General features: G+C 51.6%; 1 protein-coding gene across 1 annotated transcript in view; it reads right to left on the bottom strand.

Moving 5' to 3' along the window:
- Positions 1-16,794, bottom strand: part of CDHR2 (cadherin related family member 2) — a 44,680-nt gene extending 27,886 nt beyond the window's left edge. Inside the window, exons 1-2 of the mRNA XM_032271811.1 lie at positions 16,667-16,794; positions 29-95 (exon numbers count right to left, since the gene is read on the bottom strand). Coding sequence (XP_032127702.1) covers positions 29-95; positions 16,667-16,684 — 85 coding nt within the window. The 5' untranslated portion in view covers positions 16,685-16,794. The remainder of the gene's footprint in view (positions 1-28; positions 96-16,666) is intronic.
- Positions 16,795-17,403: the final 609 nt, after the last annotated feature.

Genomic DNA, 17,403 nt, shown 5'->3' with positions numbered 1-17,403 from the left:
TGCTTGGCGGGGGAGGGGAGACACTTACCAGACACCACAAGGGCAGGAAGCAGGAAACAGGACAGCCACAACTGGGCCATCACATCCGCAGGGACCTAAAGGAAGAGGTCAGGGAAGGGTTCCTGGACTCAGGCCTCCCTCCTTCTGGCAGACCCCCATTTGCCTGGGTCTGACCTGAGCCCACCCATCACCACTGCTTAGTAGTTCTCTCCTAGCGCCTCTATCACCCTCTGTCCATTTTCCAGATGCTCCAGGGTAGGAAGAACCAAGGGGCAGGCCAAGTGGGGTGGGGGTGGACGTGATGGCTGAACCTGAACTTGACCCCAGAATCCAGAACCCACTATGCACCAGGAACTGCTCCAAGGCACTAGATGTTCAATCGTGTTATTCCCACAACTGTGAAGTGGCTGCCAAGACACTGAGGGAGCAAGGGGCTCGCCTGAGGCCACAGAGAGTCAATGACAAGACCATGCTTGGAACACAGGTCTTTTGGATTCCGGAGTTCATTCTCCCAAACTCTGCACCATACCTTTGAAGCGTTCAAACTGATAGCATCCTTCAAAAGCAAGGCCCTGGAGAGGAACTATGATTTGTCCAGGACCACTCAGAGACTATGGGTGGGCAGGTCTCTGAATGGTCCTGGACAAATCATACTTCACCTCTGTTCACCTACTGATACATCTAATGGCTGTCTTTGCAGCCTTTCCCAAACTGTGCCGCATGGAACTCTGGCCCTCTGAGATGCACCATAGCAGAAGGGTTCCCCCATCAGGTGGGTCTAGGGAGGGCTGCATGCTCTGGGATCCTCTTGTTGATTGATAGCTGGACAGAGACCCCTAGAAAACCCTGCTGGGCCAGTCTTCTTGGTCATCTTACATTGCAAGCTGTCCCTCGTTTGGAAAAGGAGAAAGCAGGACTTTGAATCACTATCACGGAGAGAACTGAAATGCCAAGGCTTTTTCAATGCCCAAAGACAAGGCAGGGCACAGTGGCTCAGGCCCGTAATCCCAACACTTTGGGAGGCCAAGGCGGGCAGATCACCTGAGGTCAGGAGCTCAAGACCAGCCTGAGCAAAGTGGTGAAACCCTGTCTCTAATAAAAGTACAAAAAACATTAGCTGGGCATGGTGGTGGGTGCCTATAGTGCCAGCTACTCAAGAGGCTGAGCAGGAGAATCGCTTGAACCCGGGAGGTAGAGGTTGCGGTCAGCTGAGACCATGCCATTGAATTCCAGCCTGGGCAACAGATCGAGACCCCACCTCAAAAAAAAAAAAAAAATCCCCAAAGACAACGGATGTGTCACTCCGCAGAAAGCAGGAGAGCAGGAGGGGCCCCACATGTTTTGTTTCTTGCTGTCTGTCTAGAAAGTAGTCGGTATGTTCTATGCTTGCTATGTAACTCTACAATCTATGAGACCAGGCTTTTTAATGTATACTTTTTTCTTTTGAGTCAGTGTCTCACTGTGTTGCCCAGGCTGGCCTTGAACTTCTGGGCTTGAACTCCTGAGTAGCTGGGATTATAGGTGTGTGCTACTGTGCCCAGTATTTTACTGTATACTCTTTTGTGTAAATTAAATATATTAACTTTTCCAAAAATAAATTAAACTAAAGCTTTAAAGCAAACGAAGGAACACAGTTGCTACTGTAAGCTAAAAAGAAAATCCTGTGCCTCTCACTGACTAAACGGCCCTGGTTGTGGCCCAGGAGACCCTAGAAAAACTTTAAAAACTGAGTTTCCAGCCGTGGCAGGATGGAAGGTCAGTCACGCCTCATTACACCCTCCTCATTTACAGCCGACACACATAACTGACCAGCGTTAATGTTAAAATAGAGATCGTAGGACTGAAAGAATAGACAATCCTTGGCAATAAGATGCCAAATTATAAACATGACCTAAGATCATGCCAGGCCAGGGTGAAGTCAGGCAGCCCTAAAGAAGAAACTCTGTTCTGACTGACACGAGGGTTTTTCTCTAGCAGCTAAGTAAGCACCGGCCTCAAGAAAAGCAAGTCAAAGCAGTTACAGCCCATGCAGTTCACAGAGGCTGACAAACTGAGCCCTGTTCCACCAGCCATAACTGCAGCCATTTTGGTTTGTTTTTTGTTTTTTTTAAGATAGAGTCTCACTCTATCACCCAGGCTGGAGTGCAGTGGAGCAATCTCGGCTCACTGCACCCTCCACCTCCCAGGCTCAAGTGATTCTCCTGCTTCAACCTCCCACGTAGCTGGGATTACAGGCACCCACCACCACACTGGGCTAATTTTTGTATTTTTAGTAGTGACAGGGTTTCACCATGTTGGCCAGGCTGGTTTTGAACTCCTGACCTCAGGTGGTCCGCCGGCCTTGGCCTCCCAAAGTGCTGGGATTAGAGCTGTGAGCCTCTGAGCCCAGCCCATAACCACAGCCCTGACTGGACAAGAGACTGATTTCAATAACGTCCTCCTGATAAGAGCCCACCAACCACAGACTGGCTCCAGCTCATACAGAGATTGCTTACTCATGCAACTTCCGCGTCACAAAAAGACCTTTTGGTGTATAGGGCATAATTGTAACAAATTTAAATGTTAAGTCACCATCCCAAGTGAGCATGGATTGTATGTTACATGCATATGTGTTCAATATGCATGCATCAGGACCTCCTTTATGAATATGCATAGCTCCTCCTGTAACCTGTTGAATATGTATGTGTAGCCACCCTGTCCAGCACCAAGCACCTGCTCCAAACCCTCCTTGGAAGTGTCTGTCTCTGGTCTTGGCCAGAGGGTTGGCCACCTGCGTGTGGTCCCCTTTCTTTTTCTAGATTTATATTTTGTGTTTTTAAAAAAGTTAATACTACCAGCCGGGCACGGTGGCTCACGCCTGTAATCCAAGCACTTTGGGAAGCCAAGGTGGGTGGATCTCCTGAGGTCAGGAGTTCAAGACCAGGCTGACCAACATGGAGAAACACCGTCTCTAATACAAAATACAAAATTAGCTGGGCATGGTGGTACATGCCTGTAATCCCAGCTCCTTGGGAGGCTGAGGCCAGAGAATCACTTGAACCTGGGAGGCAGAGGTTGTGGTGAGCCAAGATCACACCACTGCACTTCAGCCTAGGCAACAAGATAGAAACTTTGTATGAAAAATAAATACATAAATAAAAATAAAAAATAAAAAGTTAACACTACCAAGCGCCCTCACCTGGTCCTGGGCACTTCTTCATGTCCCTTTCCCTCCTGCCCCAGAGCATCTGAAGGGGGCAGGTGGCCCTGGGGAGGAGGGGAAAAAAGGATGACTTTCAGAGCCCCGCCCTGATGGTGAAACAGCATCAAAAAGCAGAACTCCTCTCCCTTGCACCGCCCACCCCTCCTCCCGAGTTCCAGCCTTGAGGAGCCACCCGATTGCACCCCCACTCTGACACCTCCTCCTTCTCCTGAGCACCCACATCCAATCCATGCTGCCTCCTCTCTTTCTCTCTAATCAGCCTGCATCTCTCCATCCTACACTGGGCGTCCTCCCTGGGGACACTGTCCTCAGCCTCCTCAAGTCCTCCTTCCCTCCAGCCTTTCTAATCCATCCCACTCAACCAAACTAATCCTTATGCACACAATCTAATCTTTTCCTCCTTCATTCAAAACTCATCAATGGCTCCCCATTGCCAGAGTCCAGACTCCATAAAAGGGCTTCCCAAAGACTACCCTCGACCTCTCCAGCTTCCCCTCGAACTGCTCCCTGCATCTCAGCCTGCCCCTCATCTCCCACGCGCCTAGAAACTCCCTCTGCCTGCCCTCACTACTGCCCGTCCCTCTTTTTGGAATGCTCTTCCCCACCTTGCTGCCTGATGAGCTCTCTTCATTTTTAAAGTCAGCTTCAAGGCTGGGTGTGATGGCTCACACCTGTAATCCCAGCACTTTGGGAGGCCAAGGCGGGTGAATCACTTGATGTCAGGAGTTTGAGACCAGCCTGGTCAACATGGTGAAACCCCATCTCTACTAAAAATACAAAAATTAGCCGGGCAAGGTGGCACATGCCTGTAGTCCCAGCTACTTGGGAGGTTGAGGCAGGAGAATCACTCGAATCTGGGATGTGGAGGTTGCAGTGAGCCGAGATCATGCCACTGCACTCCAGTCCCGGTGACAGAGTAAGATTCCTTCTCAACAACAACAACAACAACAACAAATCAGCTCCAGGGTTCCCTTGTGTCCAGACTCCTTCTCAGTGCTCCCGCAGGAGGAACTGCCCCTCCGCCCATCCATCCTGACCTCACCGGACGCTGCATAAACCCTAGAATAACCTCTATAGCTCTTGGTATCTGTTATCTCTGCAAATCAGCCTCTCCCACCAGGCCAGAAGAGATGTGAGGGCAAGGTCCGAGTCTGATGCACTTCTGTGACCCCCAGGACCAAGCACAGGTCTGAGCCCCGTGCTGGCTCCATGAATATTTCTGAAAGGAATGAACGGATGAGCCAGTGAGTCACTGCAACTCCAAGGTGCTAATCCAGAACACCCATAAGATATAGCAGAGTGTAATGTGCTAAGTAACATACTCTCTCTGGGCCTCAGCTTCCTCATCTGTAAAATGGGAATAACAGTGCCTACACCAGGGGTTTGTGTTGAGGCTTAAAGAGTGCTTCGCTCACAGTAAGTATAATAAATGTTAGCAGTTATTATTGTAGGGAAAGAAAGTTCTGTCTCTTGACCTTCTTGTTCCTCTTTTCTCAGAAACTCTGCCCTGGTTAGCTCGCAGCCCCTCCTCCCTCAGTGTCTCCCAGACAGTGATCCTGGCTCCGATCTGGCTGCCTGCCTCCTGGGCGTGGTTGGCTCCCCCCGCCCTGAAGCCCCAGCCTAGCACTCCCTCTTAATTCAGATTCATCTCACCATGCTTCCCCCAGACCTGCTGGGGAAACAGGGAACATCAGGAAGGCTGACAATCTTAAATAGCTGCTGGCGTTTCCTGAGCACCTACGATGTGCCGATGACCCTGATTCACTCGTTCATTTCCTCAGTATATAGTTATTGGGTATCCAAGAGCTGCTGTGTGCCAGACCCCTGTTCCTGGCAATGGGAAGGTGATGGTGAGCAAAACAGTGCAGGCTCCCAATGAGACAGATGGCGGACGAGTAAGCAAAGTATCACCGAATAGTGCAGTGCATCCCTGCTGTGGAGGAGGGGAGTGTGGGCATTATGAGAGTGAAAGAAGGGAACTGCTTAAGTGCTATGACAAAGAGGGCCACAGATCTTTTGACACTCCTCCCTGCAAGAGATGAGGACTATGTCTGATTCCCTTGAACCTGGTGTATGCATCATTTTTTTAACATCTTTTTTTTTTGAGTTGGAGTTTCATTCTTGTCACCCATGCTAGAGCGCAGTGGTACAATCTCGGCTCACTGCAACCTCCACCCACCGGGTTCAAGTGATTCTCCTGCCTCAGCCTCCCAAGTAGCTGGGATTACAGGTGTGCGCCACCACAGCCAGCTAATTTTTGTATTTTTAGTAGAGACGGGGTTTCACCATGTTGGCCAGGCTGGTCTTGAACTCCTGACCTCAGGTGATCTGCTCGCCTCGGCCTCCTAAAGTGCTGAGATTACAGACGTGAGCCACCGCGCCCAGCCATTTGTTTTTATTTTCTGTGTTTTATGATGCTTTGACCCATTTGAGGCCTTGCTGGCTAGGGAGAGACTTCCCTCCCAGGGCTGGCGAATTCCCAGAGACAGGAAGCATCTTACCTCCCCACCTGCCTCTCCCATGCAAACCAAGGAATACAAAGCCACACCTCAACCACTCTTTATCTAATTCACACATATCAAGCAGATATTTCCTTGCTGTTAAACACCTCTGGCCTCTACCCACTAGATGCCAGCAGCAACCCCCAAGTTGTAAGAGCCAAAATGTCTCCAGACATTGCCAGGTGTCTCCTGATGGGGGAGGGAGAGTGATGGTAAAATCACCACTCGACAGCCACTGTTATCGATAAAAAATAGAATGCAGGAATTAAAAATGTAATGGAGGAATAAGAATATAAAGTTGAGAAACGGAAACTAGGAGAGAAAAATAAGAAATCAGAGGATTAGGCCAGGCGCAGTGGCTCAAGCCTGTAATCCCAGCACTTTGGGAGGCCGAGGCGGGTGGATCACGAGGTCAAGAGATCGAGACCATCCTGGTCAACATGGTGAAACCCTGTCTCTACTAAAAATACAAAAAATCAGCTGGGCATGGTGGTGCGTGCCTGTAATCCCAGCTACTCAGGAGGCTGAGGCAGGAGAATTGCCTGAACCCAGGAGGCGGAGGTTGCAGTGAACCAAGATCGTGCCATTGCACTCCAGCCTGGGTAACAAGAGCAAAACTCCGTCTCAAAAAAAAAAGAAATCAGAGGATTAATCCAGGAGGCCCAACGTCTGATTAATAGAAGTCCCAGAAAGAGAAACAGAGAAGGACAACGGGAAAAGGAAACTATCAAATAAGTATGAACAACAGATTTTGTATAAATGAATAACACGTTTCCAGACTCAAAGAATTCCCAGAACAAATTTTAGAAAGGAAGGAAAAGAAAACCCACGCCAAAGCATTTTCAGAATACTAGGGATAATGACAAAACCGTGAAATCTTCTGCAGAGAAAAACAAGTGACATACAAAGGACCCAGAATCAGGTCATGGGACTTTTCAGTAACAATCCTAGAATGAATGGAGCTATGTGTGGAAGATTAATGGTGGCACAAATTCTTTGACATTCCTCCTATTGAGAAGTGAATTCTAATCCCCTTCTCTTAAATCTGAGCTGGACTTAGTGATTTATTTGATCAACAGAATGCAGCAGAAATGCAGCAATCAGAAGCTTTGCAGCTTACAACTGGGCCTCTTAGGCCACTTTGCTCTCGGAACCTGGAGATGTGTTGTTAGAAGTTCAATTATCCTGAGGCCGCCATGTTATAAGGAAGCCCAAGCTAACCATGTAGAGAGGCCTGTGCGTTGAGGGAGAGCAAGATGTCCAGTCAGTCCTCACTGTCTAACCCCTAATCTTTCACATTATCCCAGCTGACACCCCAGACACCATGGAACAGAGTTGAGCAATTCCTGCTATGCCCTATCCAAATTCTCGTCCCATAGAATCAGGAAATATAATAATAAATTGTTGTTTAAGCAACTAAGTTTTGAGGCATTTTGTCAAGCAGCAGTAAATAACCAGAACACTATGCCTGCAAAATACTGAAGACAAATAATTTTCAATCTAGAATTCTACACCCACCAAAACTATCAGTCACATATGAGGGCAAAATAAAAACAATTTTTAGACATACAAAGTGAAAAATGCTACCTCTGCTATATCTTTTCTTGGGAAACTACTGGAGAACATAGTCCATTCTATGAAGGGTGTAAACCAAGAGAAAGGAAGAGAATGCAGGAAACAGAGAGCCCAGTACGGAAGAGAGGGAAAGGTGCGGACATCACAGTGGGTCCCGATGGGAAGAAGGGTTCAGGGAGCTCTCAAGGGCTGTCTACACCCGTGGAAATACAACCGATAGTGTGAACATTTCAACGATATTTACACCTCTGGCTAGGGTGGAGGGATGAATCTGTGTTACCATACAGAAAACTAAGCAAGCTGTACTAGAAAGAGCCTAGGAATACCATACGCTCGTGGCTCGGCTGGGACCATTCCCATGGTGGATAGACTACAACCACATTGTGTGCACTGGGAAGTGTGTTAGCTATAAGAGAATAAAATCCTCATCTGTCACTTTAAGAAATCAACAGATAATGACTTAGCCCAGGCTGTCAAGGCTGCAATGAGTCAAGATTTAATCACTGTACTCCAACCTGGGTGACAGAGCAAGACCCTTTCTCAAAAAAAAAAAAAAAAAAAAAAAAAAGCGAAGAAGGTGATAATAAAAAAGAAATAAACTGATAATAGCTTAAAAATGATGAGGCCAGGCCGGGCGTGGTGGCTCACACCTGTAATCCAAGCACGTTGGGAGGCTGAGGCGGGCGGATCACGAGGTCAAGAGATCAAGACAATCCTGGCCAACATGGTGAATTCCCGTCTCTACTAAAAATACAAAAATTAGCTGAGTGTGGTGGCAAGTGCTTGTAGTCCCAGCTACTCGGGAGGCTGAGGCAGGAGAATTGCTTGAACCCGGGAGGCAGAGGTTGCAGTGAGCAGAGATCATACCACTGCACTCCAGCCTGGCACCTGGTGACAGAGCAAGACTCCGTCTCAAAAAAAAAAAAATTATGAGGCCAGCTGCAGTGGTTCACACCTATAATCCCAGCACTTTGGGAGGCCAAGGCAGGTGGATTGCTTTAGCTCAGGAGTTTGAGACCAGCCTGGTCAAATTCCATCTCTGCAAAAAATACAAAAATTAGTCTGGCATGGTGGCACATGCCTGTAGTCTCAGCTGCTTGGGAGGCTGAGGTGGGAGGATCACTTGAGCCTGGGAGCTTGAGGCTGCAGTGAGCCCTGAATGCACCACTGCACTCAGCCTGGCGACAGAGTGAGATCCTGAGAAAGAGGAAAGTAAGAAAGAAAAAGAAAGAAAGAGAGAGAGAGAAAGAAGAAAAAGAAAGAAAGAAAGAAAGAAAGAAAGAAAGAAAGAAAGAAAGAAAGAAGAAGGAAAGAAGGAAGGAAGGAAGGAAAGAGAGAGAGAGAGGGAGAGAGGGAGGGAGGGAGGGGAAGGAAGGAAGGAGAGAGAGAGAACGAACGGAGGGAGGGAGGGAGGAAGGAAGGGAGGAGAGGGAGAGAAAGAAAGGAGGGAGGGAGGGCAACAAAGTATTATGAAATTATAGGCCAGGTATGGTGGTGCATGCCTGTGGTCCCAGCTACTCGTGAGGCTGAGGTGGGAGAATTGCTTGAGTGCAGGAGCTCGAGGCTGCAAGGAGCCAAGACCTCATCACTGCACTCCAGCCTCGGCAACAGAGCAAGACCACACTGGGAAAGAGAGAGAGAAAGAGGGAAGGAAGGAAGGAAGGAAGGAGGAAGGAAGGAGGGAAGGAAGGAGCCAAAGGAGGTGAAAGCAGTTGCTTCTAGAGAGTGGATACTGGGATGTGGAGTGTGGGTGAGAGGCTGGCTTTTGTTATAAACCTTGTAGTATTGTTTGACATTTTTGTTTGCTTTAAGACTAGTCAAGTGGGCCGGGTGCAGTGGCTCACACCTGTAATCCCAGCACTTTGGGAAGCCAAGGCGGGTGGATCATGAGGTCAGGAGTTCAAGACCAGCCTGGCTAATATGGTGAAACCCCATCTCTACTAAAGGTGCAAAAAATCAAAAATTAGCCGGGCATGGTGTCGGGCACCTTTAATCTCAGCTACTCGGGAGACTTAGGCAGGAGAATCACTTGAACCCAGCAGGTGGAGGTTGCAGTGAGCCGAGATCGCACCATTGCACTCCAGCCTAGGCAACTCCATCTCAAAAACAAACAAGCAGACTATTCAAGTGAAGCAGTGTGAGTGAAAAAGTAATAAAGCAATCTGTAGCTGGTTGTGATAAATTAGTTGTAAACACTACTGCACTCGGACCAGCCTGTTTAGGTATTTTTTGAAGTAAGGTCTTGCTCTGTCACCCAAGCTGGAGTGCAGTGGCGCTATCATGGCTCACTGCAGCCTCCAACTCCTGGGTTCAAGCGATCCTCCCATCTGAGCCTCCCAAAGTGCTGGGATTACAGGTGTGAGCCACCGTGGCTGGCGTATTTGATATTTTTAAAACTTAAATGCCCACATTGCTTTGATAAGGGGAGCACTGTTATGGGGTGGGGTCCCAAGTAGCACAAACAATATGAAAGGTTGCCTGGGCCAGGGAAGAACCAGGTGTATTCCTGGAGTTCAAAGAAGGTCCCTGTGGCTGGGCTGCAGGGCGGCGAACGGTGGGAGCGAGGCAGGTTGGGAAATTTGCCAGGGCCAGAGCATGAGACACAGGAAGGAAGGTTCATTCTATTCTAAGAAAAACAGAAAATAGGAGGTCCTTTCAGGGGGTTTTGTTTGTTTTGAGATGGAGTCTTGCTGTCGCCCAGGCTGGAGTGCAGTGGTGCGATCTTGACTCACCGCAACCTCTGCCTCCCACGTTCAAGTGATTCTCCTGCCTCAGCCTCCCGAGTAGCTGCGATTACAGGTGTGAGCCACCCGGCTAATTTTTGTATTTTATGTTGGCCAGGCTGGTCTCAAACTCCTGACCTCAGGTGATCCACCCACCTCAGCCTCCCAAAGTGCTGGGATTACAGGCGTGAGCCACCTACTCAGCCCATTTGAGAGTTTTAAGCAGGGGAGTGACCGGGGCTAATTTCCTCTTAAGACCTTTCTGGCAGGGCGCGGTGGCTCAAGCCTGTAATCCCAGCACTTTGGGAGGCAGAGGCGGGTGGATCAGGAGGTCAAGAGATCAAGACCATCCTGGTCAACATGGTGAAACCCCGTCTCTACTAAAAATACAAAAAATTAGCTGGGCATGGTGGCGCGTGCCTGCAGTCCCAGCTACTCAGGAAGCTGAGGCAGGAGAATTGCCTGAACCCAGGAGGCGGAGATTGCGGTGAGCCGAGATCGCGCCATTGCACTCCAGCCTGGGTAACAAGAGCGAAACTCCGTCTCAAAAAAAAAAAATGACCTTTCTGGCTGCTGCGTGTCACCGGGCTGGACTGCGGGCAGCAGACTGGAGTGAGGAGGCAAGAGCAGGGCTGTAGTTTGGAGGTAGAATATTTGGGGTGCACAGAATTTCATCTTCACAGCAACTCATTTTGCAGATGAGCAAAGAGGCTTTTGCTGGGAGTGCTCCGCGGAGGACCTCACAGCTGAAAGTGAGCGGGATTCACAGCCACTCTCCTCTCCACGCCCAAGGCCCTCGCCTCTCCCCGAGGCAGGGAGGAGGAGGCAGCCCTTGCGTGGCCCTGGGGCCCTTGTGAGAGGAGACAGCTCCAGTTCAGATGTGGACCCCAAAGCTTCCAAATGTTTGCCCTCTTGACCTACTCATCCAACTAACATCAATAAGAAGCTCTTTTTGTAGAAGTTCTTCAGCATGAGCGATTATTTATAATCATGGGCAACTGAAGTGACCGTCACATGAAACATTGGCGATGATGAAGAAAGCCCCCGGTGGGATGCTCGGCAGCCGTTAAACATAACGGCGAAGAGTAGCGAGACACCCATGGAGGGGGTGCCTACTGCCTGCCAGACATTGAGGCGGGCACTATGCCATGCTCACAAAAACCCTTCGAGGCCAGATGCGGGGGCTCACGCCTGTAATCCCAGCACTTTGGGAGGCCAAGGCAGGTGGATCACCTGAGGTCAGGAGTTCAAGACCAGCCTGGCCAACATGACGAAACCCCATCTCTACTAAAATTATAAAAATTAGCCGGGCGTGGTGGCAGCTTCCCGTAATCCCAGCTACTCAGGAGGCTGAGGCAGGAGAATTGCTTAAACCCAGGAGGCGGAGGTTGCAGTGAGCTGAGATCGCACCACTGCACTCCAGCCTGGAAGAAAGAGTGAGACTCTATCTCAAAAAAACAAACAAACAACAACCTCTTTTAGATTGGTACCATTCTACCCACTTTACAGATGGGGAAAATAAAGCTCAGAGACGTAAAGAGGCTGGCTTGAGTTTACAGAGCCAAGAAGCAGCAGAGCGTCACTGGGCAGTACATTGTCCTTCTCTAAACATTCCCTCCACTGTGAGGAGACTAATAACCCCAGTAAATGATGAGGGTAGGCATCAGGGGATGAATGGAAATAAGAATGTGCCACCTCAGTCCCTGGCACCCAATAGGCACTCAGCAAGTGCAAACCTTCTTCCTTCTGTGGGGTTGTCCCCACCTTATGCCTGCTCCTCCCCCTGCAGTCACCATGGAAACAGCTTCCTCCCTCCCTGGTGACCGTCCATGCTCACCAGGCTCTGAGACTGCGTGCAGAGGTCAGAGCTGAACAGGCAGGGCCAGGCTGTGTGAGGAGGCGGCCTGGGGCTGTTTCTGGTGCTACCTTCCATGTGACTCTAGCCAGAGGAACCTTGGGAAGTTGCTGTGGAAAATGCTGGCTTGCCAAGAACCCCAGAGATGACAGCTGGGGACAGCCCACATGCTGGACGGTAGGGCTGCACTCAGCCAGACTGTTAAATGCAGATGTGCCCCCACTGCTCAGGGGAGTTAGTAAGCTCTCAGTCCTCAGCATCCCCCGCAGAGCTGAGCCATAGTCCTCAGTGAGACAGGACAACAATCTGGGTTCAGCTACGCCCAGACATGATAGCGCTAGAAGCAGGGGCAGTGAGTAAGGCTGTCATGGAGGCAGGGTCCAAGATCAGATAGGGATCCCCTGGGGCAGGGGTGGTGCTGGTGGGGATAAGTGGGGATGGACATTCTGATGAAGGTGGAGACACAGGCGGAGCTGGTGGAGGTGACAGCTGTGGGAGGGAGAAGGTGGCGGTGACGGGGTTGGCGGTGGACATCCAGGCTGGATGCGTCCAGCCCTGGCATCGCTCTGAGGCTGCAATCTGGGAACTCATTCCCTCATCACTTCTCTCTCTCATGTCTGTCCTTTAGAAATGAGTCAACTGCCACAAGACAATTAGTCACTAGGTGTGCAGCCAGCAGGTATGCCAGGTGGATTCATCATCATTACAAAGTTCCCCTGGGTCCAGCTTGCAAGAAAGGAGATGCCTGCCCTCAGGGTTCCTCCTCCAATCCCAGGGGAAAATGGGACTGGCAAGGAAGGGCCGTGTGCCGGGGCTGGCACTTTAAACCCATTAATTACCATTTAAACCCATTAATTACCAGTTTGCTGAGGTCCAAGTGGGGACAGGGCGAGGCACAGCCAGCAATGAGACCAGAACCCAAGCCAGGCCTGTGCTTTCTCCCTTTTCTAGGCTCCTGGGTTTTCCTTCTTGAGCTCCCCAGTTTCCCCACAGGCCACGCTGAGCCCACAGACGCATGACTTTGAGAGAGAATAGCCGGAGCCAGGACCTTGACCCAGTCCCCAAGGGACCTCCCCCTACATCCCCTTCCCCATACTCAACATGCTCCTCCCGCGTGGAAGTATCTCCCAACTCCCCCCCTCCCCATCTCCCGGGGCAGGACGGGGTCCTCAAGAAGCCTGTGGACCCCCACTCAGAGCAACAGCAATGCCCCTTTGCATCTGTGTGATGCGCATGCCCAGCCCCTCCCCTGCATCTGGGGCCCGCCATCCTCCCGGAAGGAATTGCTGGCTTCATTGACCCCCTTCATGCACAGGGACATGAGTGCAGGAGGCCAGGGTTCGTGTCCAAGCCTGTAAGAGGCAGAGCAGAGGCGCCACCCCGTCTGCCTCCCAGGCTAGTGCTCTTTCCTGCCACATCCCTGCCTCGCCTGCCTCCTGCCTTGCTGGGGTTGGCCCTGGGTTTCTTGCACTCCTGCCTCCTCGTGATCGTGATGAGCCCGGCATTCTACAGTCCAGAGCACACACCTCTGGATTCAGTCAGTTGGGGAGAATGCACAGTGTCCGTGCGGGCTGGGGAAGGCACAAGGACGGCCTGCCTCAGTGTTGAGCCTTCCCCATCCTGGGCACCGTTACTCCTAAGCTCAAACCTCCTCCATGGCTCCCACTGGCTACAGGACACACTGCCTGCCCCTCAGCCTGGCAGGAGAGGTCCTTGGAGGTCCTGGGTCTTGCTTTCCACCGAGCTGCTCTCTTCCGCTCCTGAGGTCCAGTGGTGTTGAATGCTCCTGTCCTCAGTCCACACCCTGCATTTTCCTTCCTCCATCATTTGCTGAAACCGTTCCCTTTGCCCAGAATGCCTTTCTTTGCCTTCTGCCTACATGCAAATTCTCTCCGTCTGTAAGGCCCAGGTCAGCTGTGGAGCTGTGTTCAGGCAGTTGATGGCCCCTCCTCTGGGCTCCTAATTTCCTGGTACCCTAGCAAGAGGCAGGAGCAAGGTGCAAATGGAAAAGGAGTGAATGGAGTTGTCCCTGGGCTGGGACTTGAGGACAGTCACCACTTCTCCCTGCTGGGGCAGTCTCAGGCCAACGCATAGGTTTCCCAGCTTCCCCCCTCCCCCCCAGTCACTGCACAACCATACGCTGGGGCTCTTTCCATGGTTTGCTGCATTTAAAAATGGGAACTATGGTGGTGGGTTTGGCTCATGCCTATAATCCAGCTCTTAAGGAGGCAGAGGCGGGATGATAGCTTGAGCCCAGGAGTTTGAGACCTGCCTGGGAAATATAGTGAGACCCCTCATTCTCAAAAAAAAAAAAAAAAAAAAAAAGGAACTATGGGGCAGTTCACCTGAGGTCGGGAGTTCGAGACCAGCCTGTTCAACATGGAGAAACCCTATCTCTACTAAAAATACAAAATTAGCTGGGCGTGGTGGCACATGCCTATAGTCCCAGCTACTCAGGAGGCTGAGGCAGGAGAATCACTTGAACCTGGGAAGCGGAGGTTGCAATGAGAAGAGATTGCACCATTGCACTCCAGCCTGGGCAACAAGAGCGAAATTCTGTCTCAAAAAAAAAAAAAAAAGGAACTATGGGCCAGGTGTGGGGGCACCCTCCAGTTCAATAGTTCTCATTTTTTAAAGGAGCAAACACAGCCCAGCACTTTGGGAGGCTGGGGTGGAGGGATCACTTGAACCCAGTAGATCAAAGCTGCAGTGAGCCAAGATCACGCCACTGCACTCCAGTCTGGGTGACAGAGCAAGACCTTGCCTCAAAAAATAGAAATAAAATAAAATAATTAAAAATGGGGACTGTGTACATTCCAGAAATTACTGCATCCTTGCTCCCAAGCCCTCCAGCCACTCCTGTTCTTTCCCTGCTCTCAAAAAGTGCTTGGACCAGCCTGACCAACATGGTGTAATCCCGTCTCTACTAAAAATACAAAAATTAGCCAGGCGTGGTGGCAGGCACCTGTAATCCCAACTACTCAGGAGGCTGAGGAAGGAGAATCACTTGAACCTGGGAAGCAGAGGTTGCGGCAAGGTGAGATCACACCACTGCACTCCAGCCTGGGGGACAGAGCAAGTCTCCTTCACGCGCGTGCGCGCGCGCGCACACACACACACACACACACACACACACACACACACGTTGGCAGTGGTGGTGTGTGCTTGTAATCCCAGCTACTCAGGAGGCTGAGGCAGGAGAATCGCTTGAACCCGGGAGGCAGAGGTTGCATCGTGCCATTGCACTCCAGCCTGGGCAACAGAGCAAGAATCCATCTCAAAAAAAATAGTGGTTGGGGAAGGACCAAAAAGGACACAGAGGAGAATCAGGGAGGCTCTGGCCCCCATGTCATGAAATGTGTAGTCTCCAGGAGTCCTCACTAGTCCCACCTGGCCCAGGAGGTGCCCATTCTTCAGCCTTGGCTAGGATGGGGCTTCAGCCACAGCTCAGAGCAGTCCACAGTGCCAAGATTTTCCAGAATTTGGAGCCACTGGGACTGAGGACACCAGTCCTGCCCGGGGCCTCCAGAAGGTCGGGGTAGGGGGGAAGTGGGTCCTCCTCCCGTATGGGGAGACCCCCGGGGTGCACTCAGCCACCACACGGCCAGCCCGCCATGCACTTTCACTTCTGTTTCATTTACTTCTCACAGCTGCTCCCAGGCAGGAATTATCCTATCCTATTATTCCAAGAAAATCAAGGTTCACAGATGCCCAGAGATGGGTGAGTCAGGGGCAGCAGGTTAGACCCAGGCTGCCTCCAAATCCAGTGGTACCTTGGCAAGCCTCAGTCTGGGCTCCATTGATCCAGGAGGCCGTGCTTGCACCTGCAGGGCGGGCTCCAGTCACTCCTGGGTGACCAGAGTAAGTATGTGGGACCTGAGCACCCAGCTCCCAGCCACACTCCCTCCCAGTGCCTCTGGCCCAGGCCGCCTGGCCTGGCAGACACATATGGAGTCACACAGCCCTGGGTTCAGATGCCAGCATTTCACATATTTGTTGTACAACCCCAGGCAAGCCCTCTCCCCTATCCAGCCCTCAGTTTTCCCTGCTAAGAAATGGGATGAGGATAAAAATCATGGAGTCTACACGCGGCCATGCCCTGTTTCCATCAGCGGGAACTTGGTGCTTACTGGGACCCTGCCTTGTGCCTGGTGCCCAACCCAGTACATGTCTGCCTGAGCGACCCAGGCCAGCCCCGGCTCTCAGCTGGGTCCCCACATCCTTTACCATGGCAGAGAAATGTGCAGGGCCCGGACTGGGCAGAGCTGGGGCCGGCCTGGGTCAGTCCCTACTGATACTTCCTAGCACTGGCTGAGGGGGCACTGGGCTCTGCCATAGGACACATGCCCACCTCCGCCCTAGGGCTCTTCAGGCCCTTTCTGGAACTCTTCTCAGCCCCATTTGATAAATGAGGAAATGGAGGCCCAGAAGTGTTAAATAGCCCACCAAGGTCAGGGTGGAGCTGGGATGTGAGCAAAGCCTGTGGGGTAGGAGCCCAGGTCAGCTTCCCTGTCCTCAGCCCCTGAGCTCCTGTGAAGGGGCCAGGCCGGTTACCTCGTTTCCCTGGGGCGCCTGCCTCCCTTCCATCCTGTGAAGAATCATCTTGCAAGGACTTGGCCATCAGCCCCCAGGTCTGCCCCATCCAGCATACGACTTCCACTGTCTCTGCCACCCCCTACCCCGTCCCCGGCCCCTGCAGCTGCAGGGGAGACTTTAAGGACCTCCAAGCTTGCCTTGGCCCTCGGAACTCCCCAGCCCCCAACGCATATCTCTGGCCCAGAGACCCCCGCTGGGCTGGGTGGTCCCCTACCTGTGTCCCCTTCGCCATGGAGGTGGCAGACAGGCGCCAGATAGGCGCCGGCACACAGGTGGACACCCTCTGGGGCCTGCAGCTATGTGGCCAGCAGACTTTGGCACCATCTCCACCTCCACTGAGCAATCATTAACCCTGCCAGAGACCACACCTCCCAGGAGGGGGCCGACTCCTAAGCAGGTGCTGAGCACAGCTGGAGCCCGGGCAGGAGGAAGGAACCAAGGCATCAGAGCTCATGGTGCTCCTGGGGCTGAAGGCCTAGACCACAGGAGACGGGGCCTGGCCAACCCTGCCTGGCCGACCCTGAGCCCAGAGGACCTGGGAACAAGGTCCAGCCCTGGGCAGCCTGGAGATGGGGATGGTGACAGCCAGAATGTGATGCCAGAGCCCCTGTCCCCTCCCTGCTACAAGTCTTCAGTGACAGGGCACCTGTGGACAAGTGGAGAATTAAGTCAGGAGAGGGAAGTGGCGAAACAGTGTAATAATCAGTCAGTCACCAAGCAGCCAAACCAGCCCCTGTGAGGTTCTCATGGAGGAGTGGGGGCTACCTGAGCCTGGACAACCCACTTTTGAGCTTATTGTGACTGATCTGAGTCCCATTGAGACCCTCAAAAGGCATCTGTCTACAGGGGTTTCATCCACCACCAGGCTGGCTTTTTATTATTATTATTATTTTTATTGATTGATTTTTTTGAGACAGAGTCTTGCTCTGTCACCTGGGCTGGAGCGCAGTG

This window comes from Sapajus apella, unplaced genomic scaffold (genome assembly GCF_009761245.1).
Source record: "Sapajus apella isolate SASKATOON/1434 unplaced genomic scaffold, GSC_monkey_1.0 scaffold249, whole genome shotgun sequence".
Classification (NCBI taxonomy): Eukaryota; Metazoa; Chordata; class Mammalia; order Primates; family Cebidae; genus Sapajus; species Sapajus apella.
The sequence above is the reverse complement of the archived record's forward strand: the minus strand, read 5'-3'. Positions and strand labels throughout refer to the sequence as shown.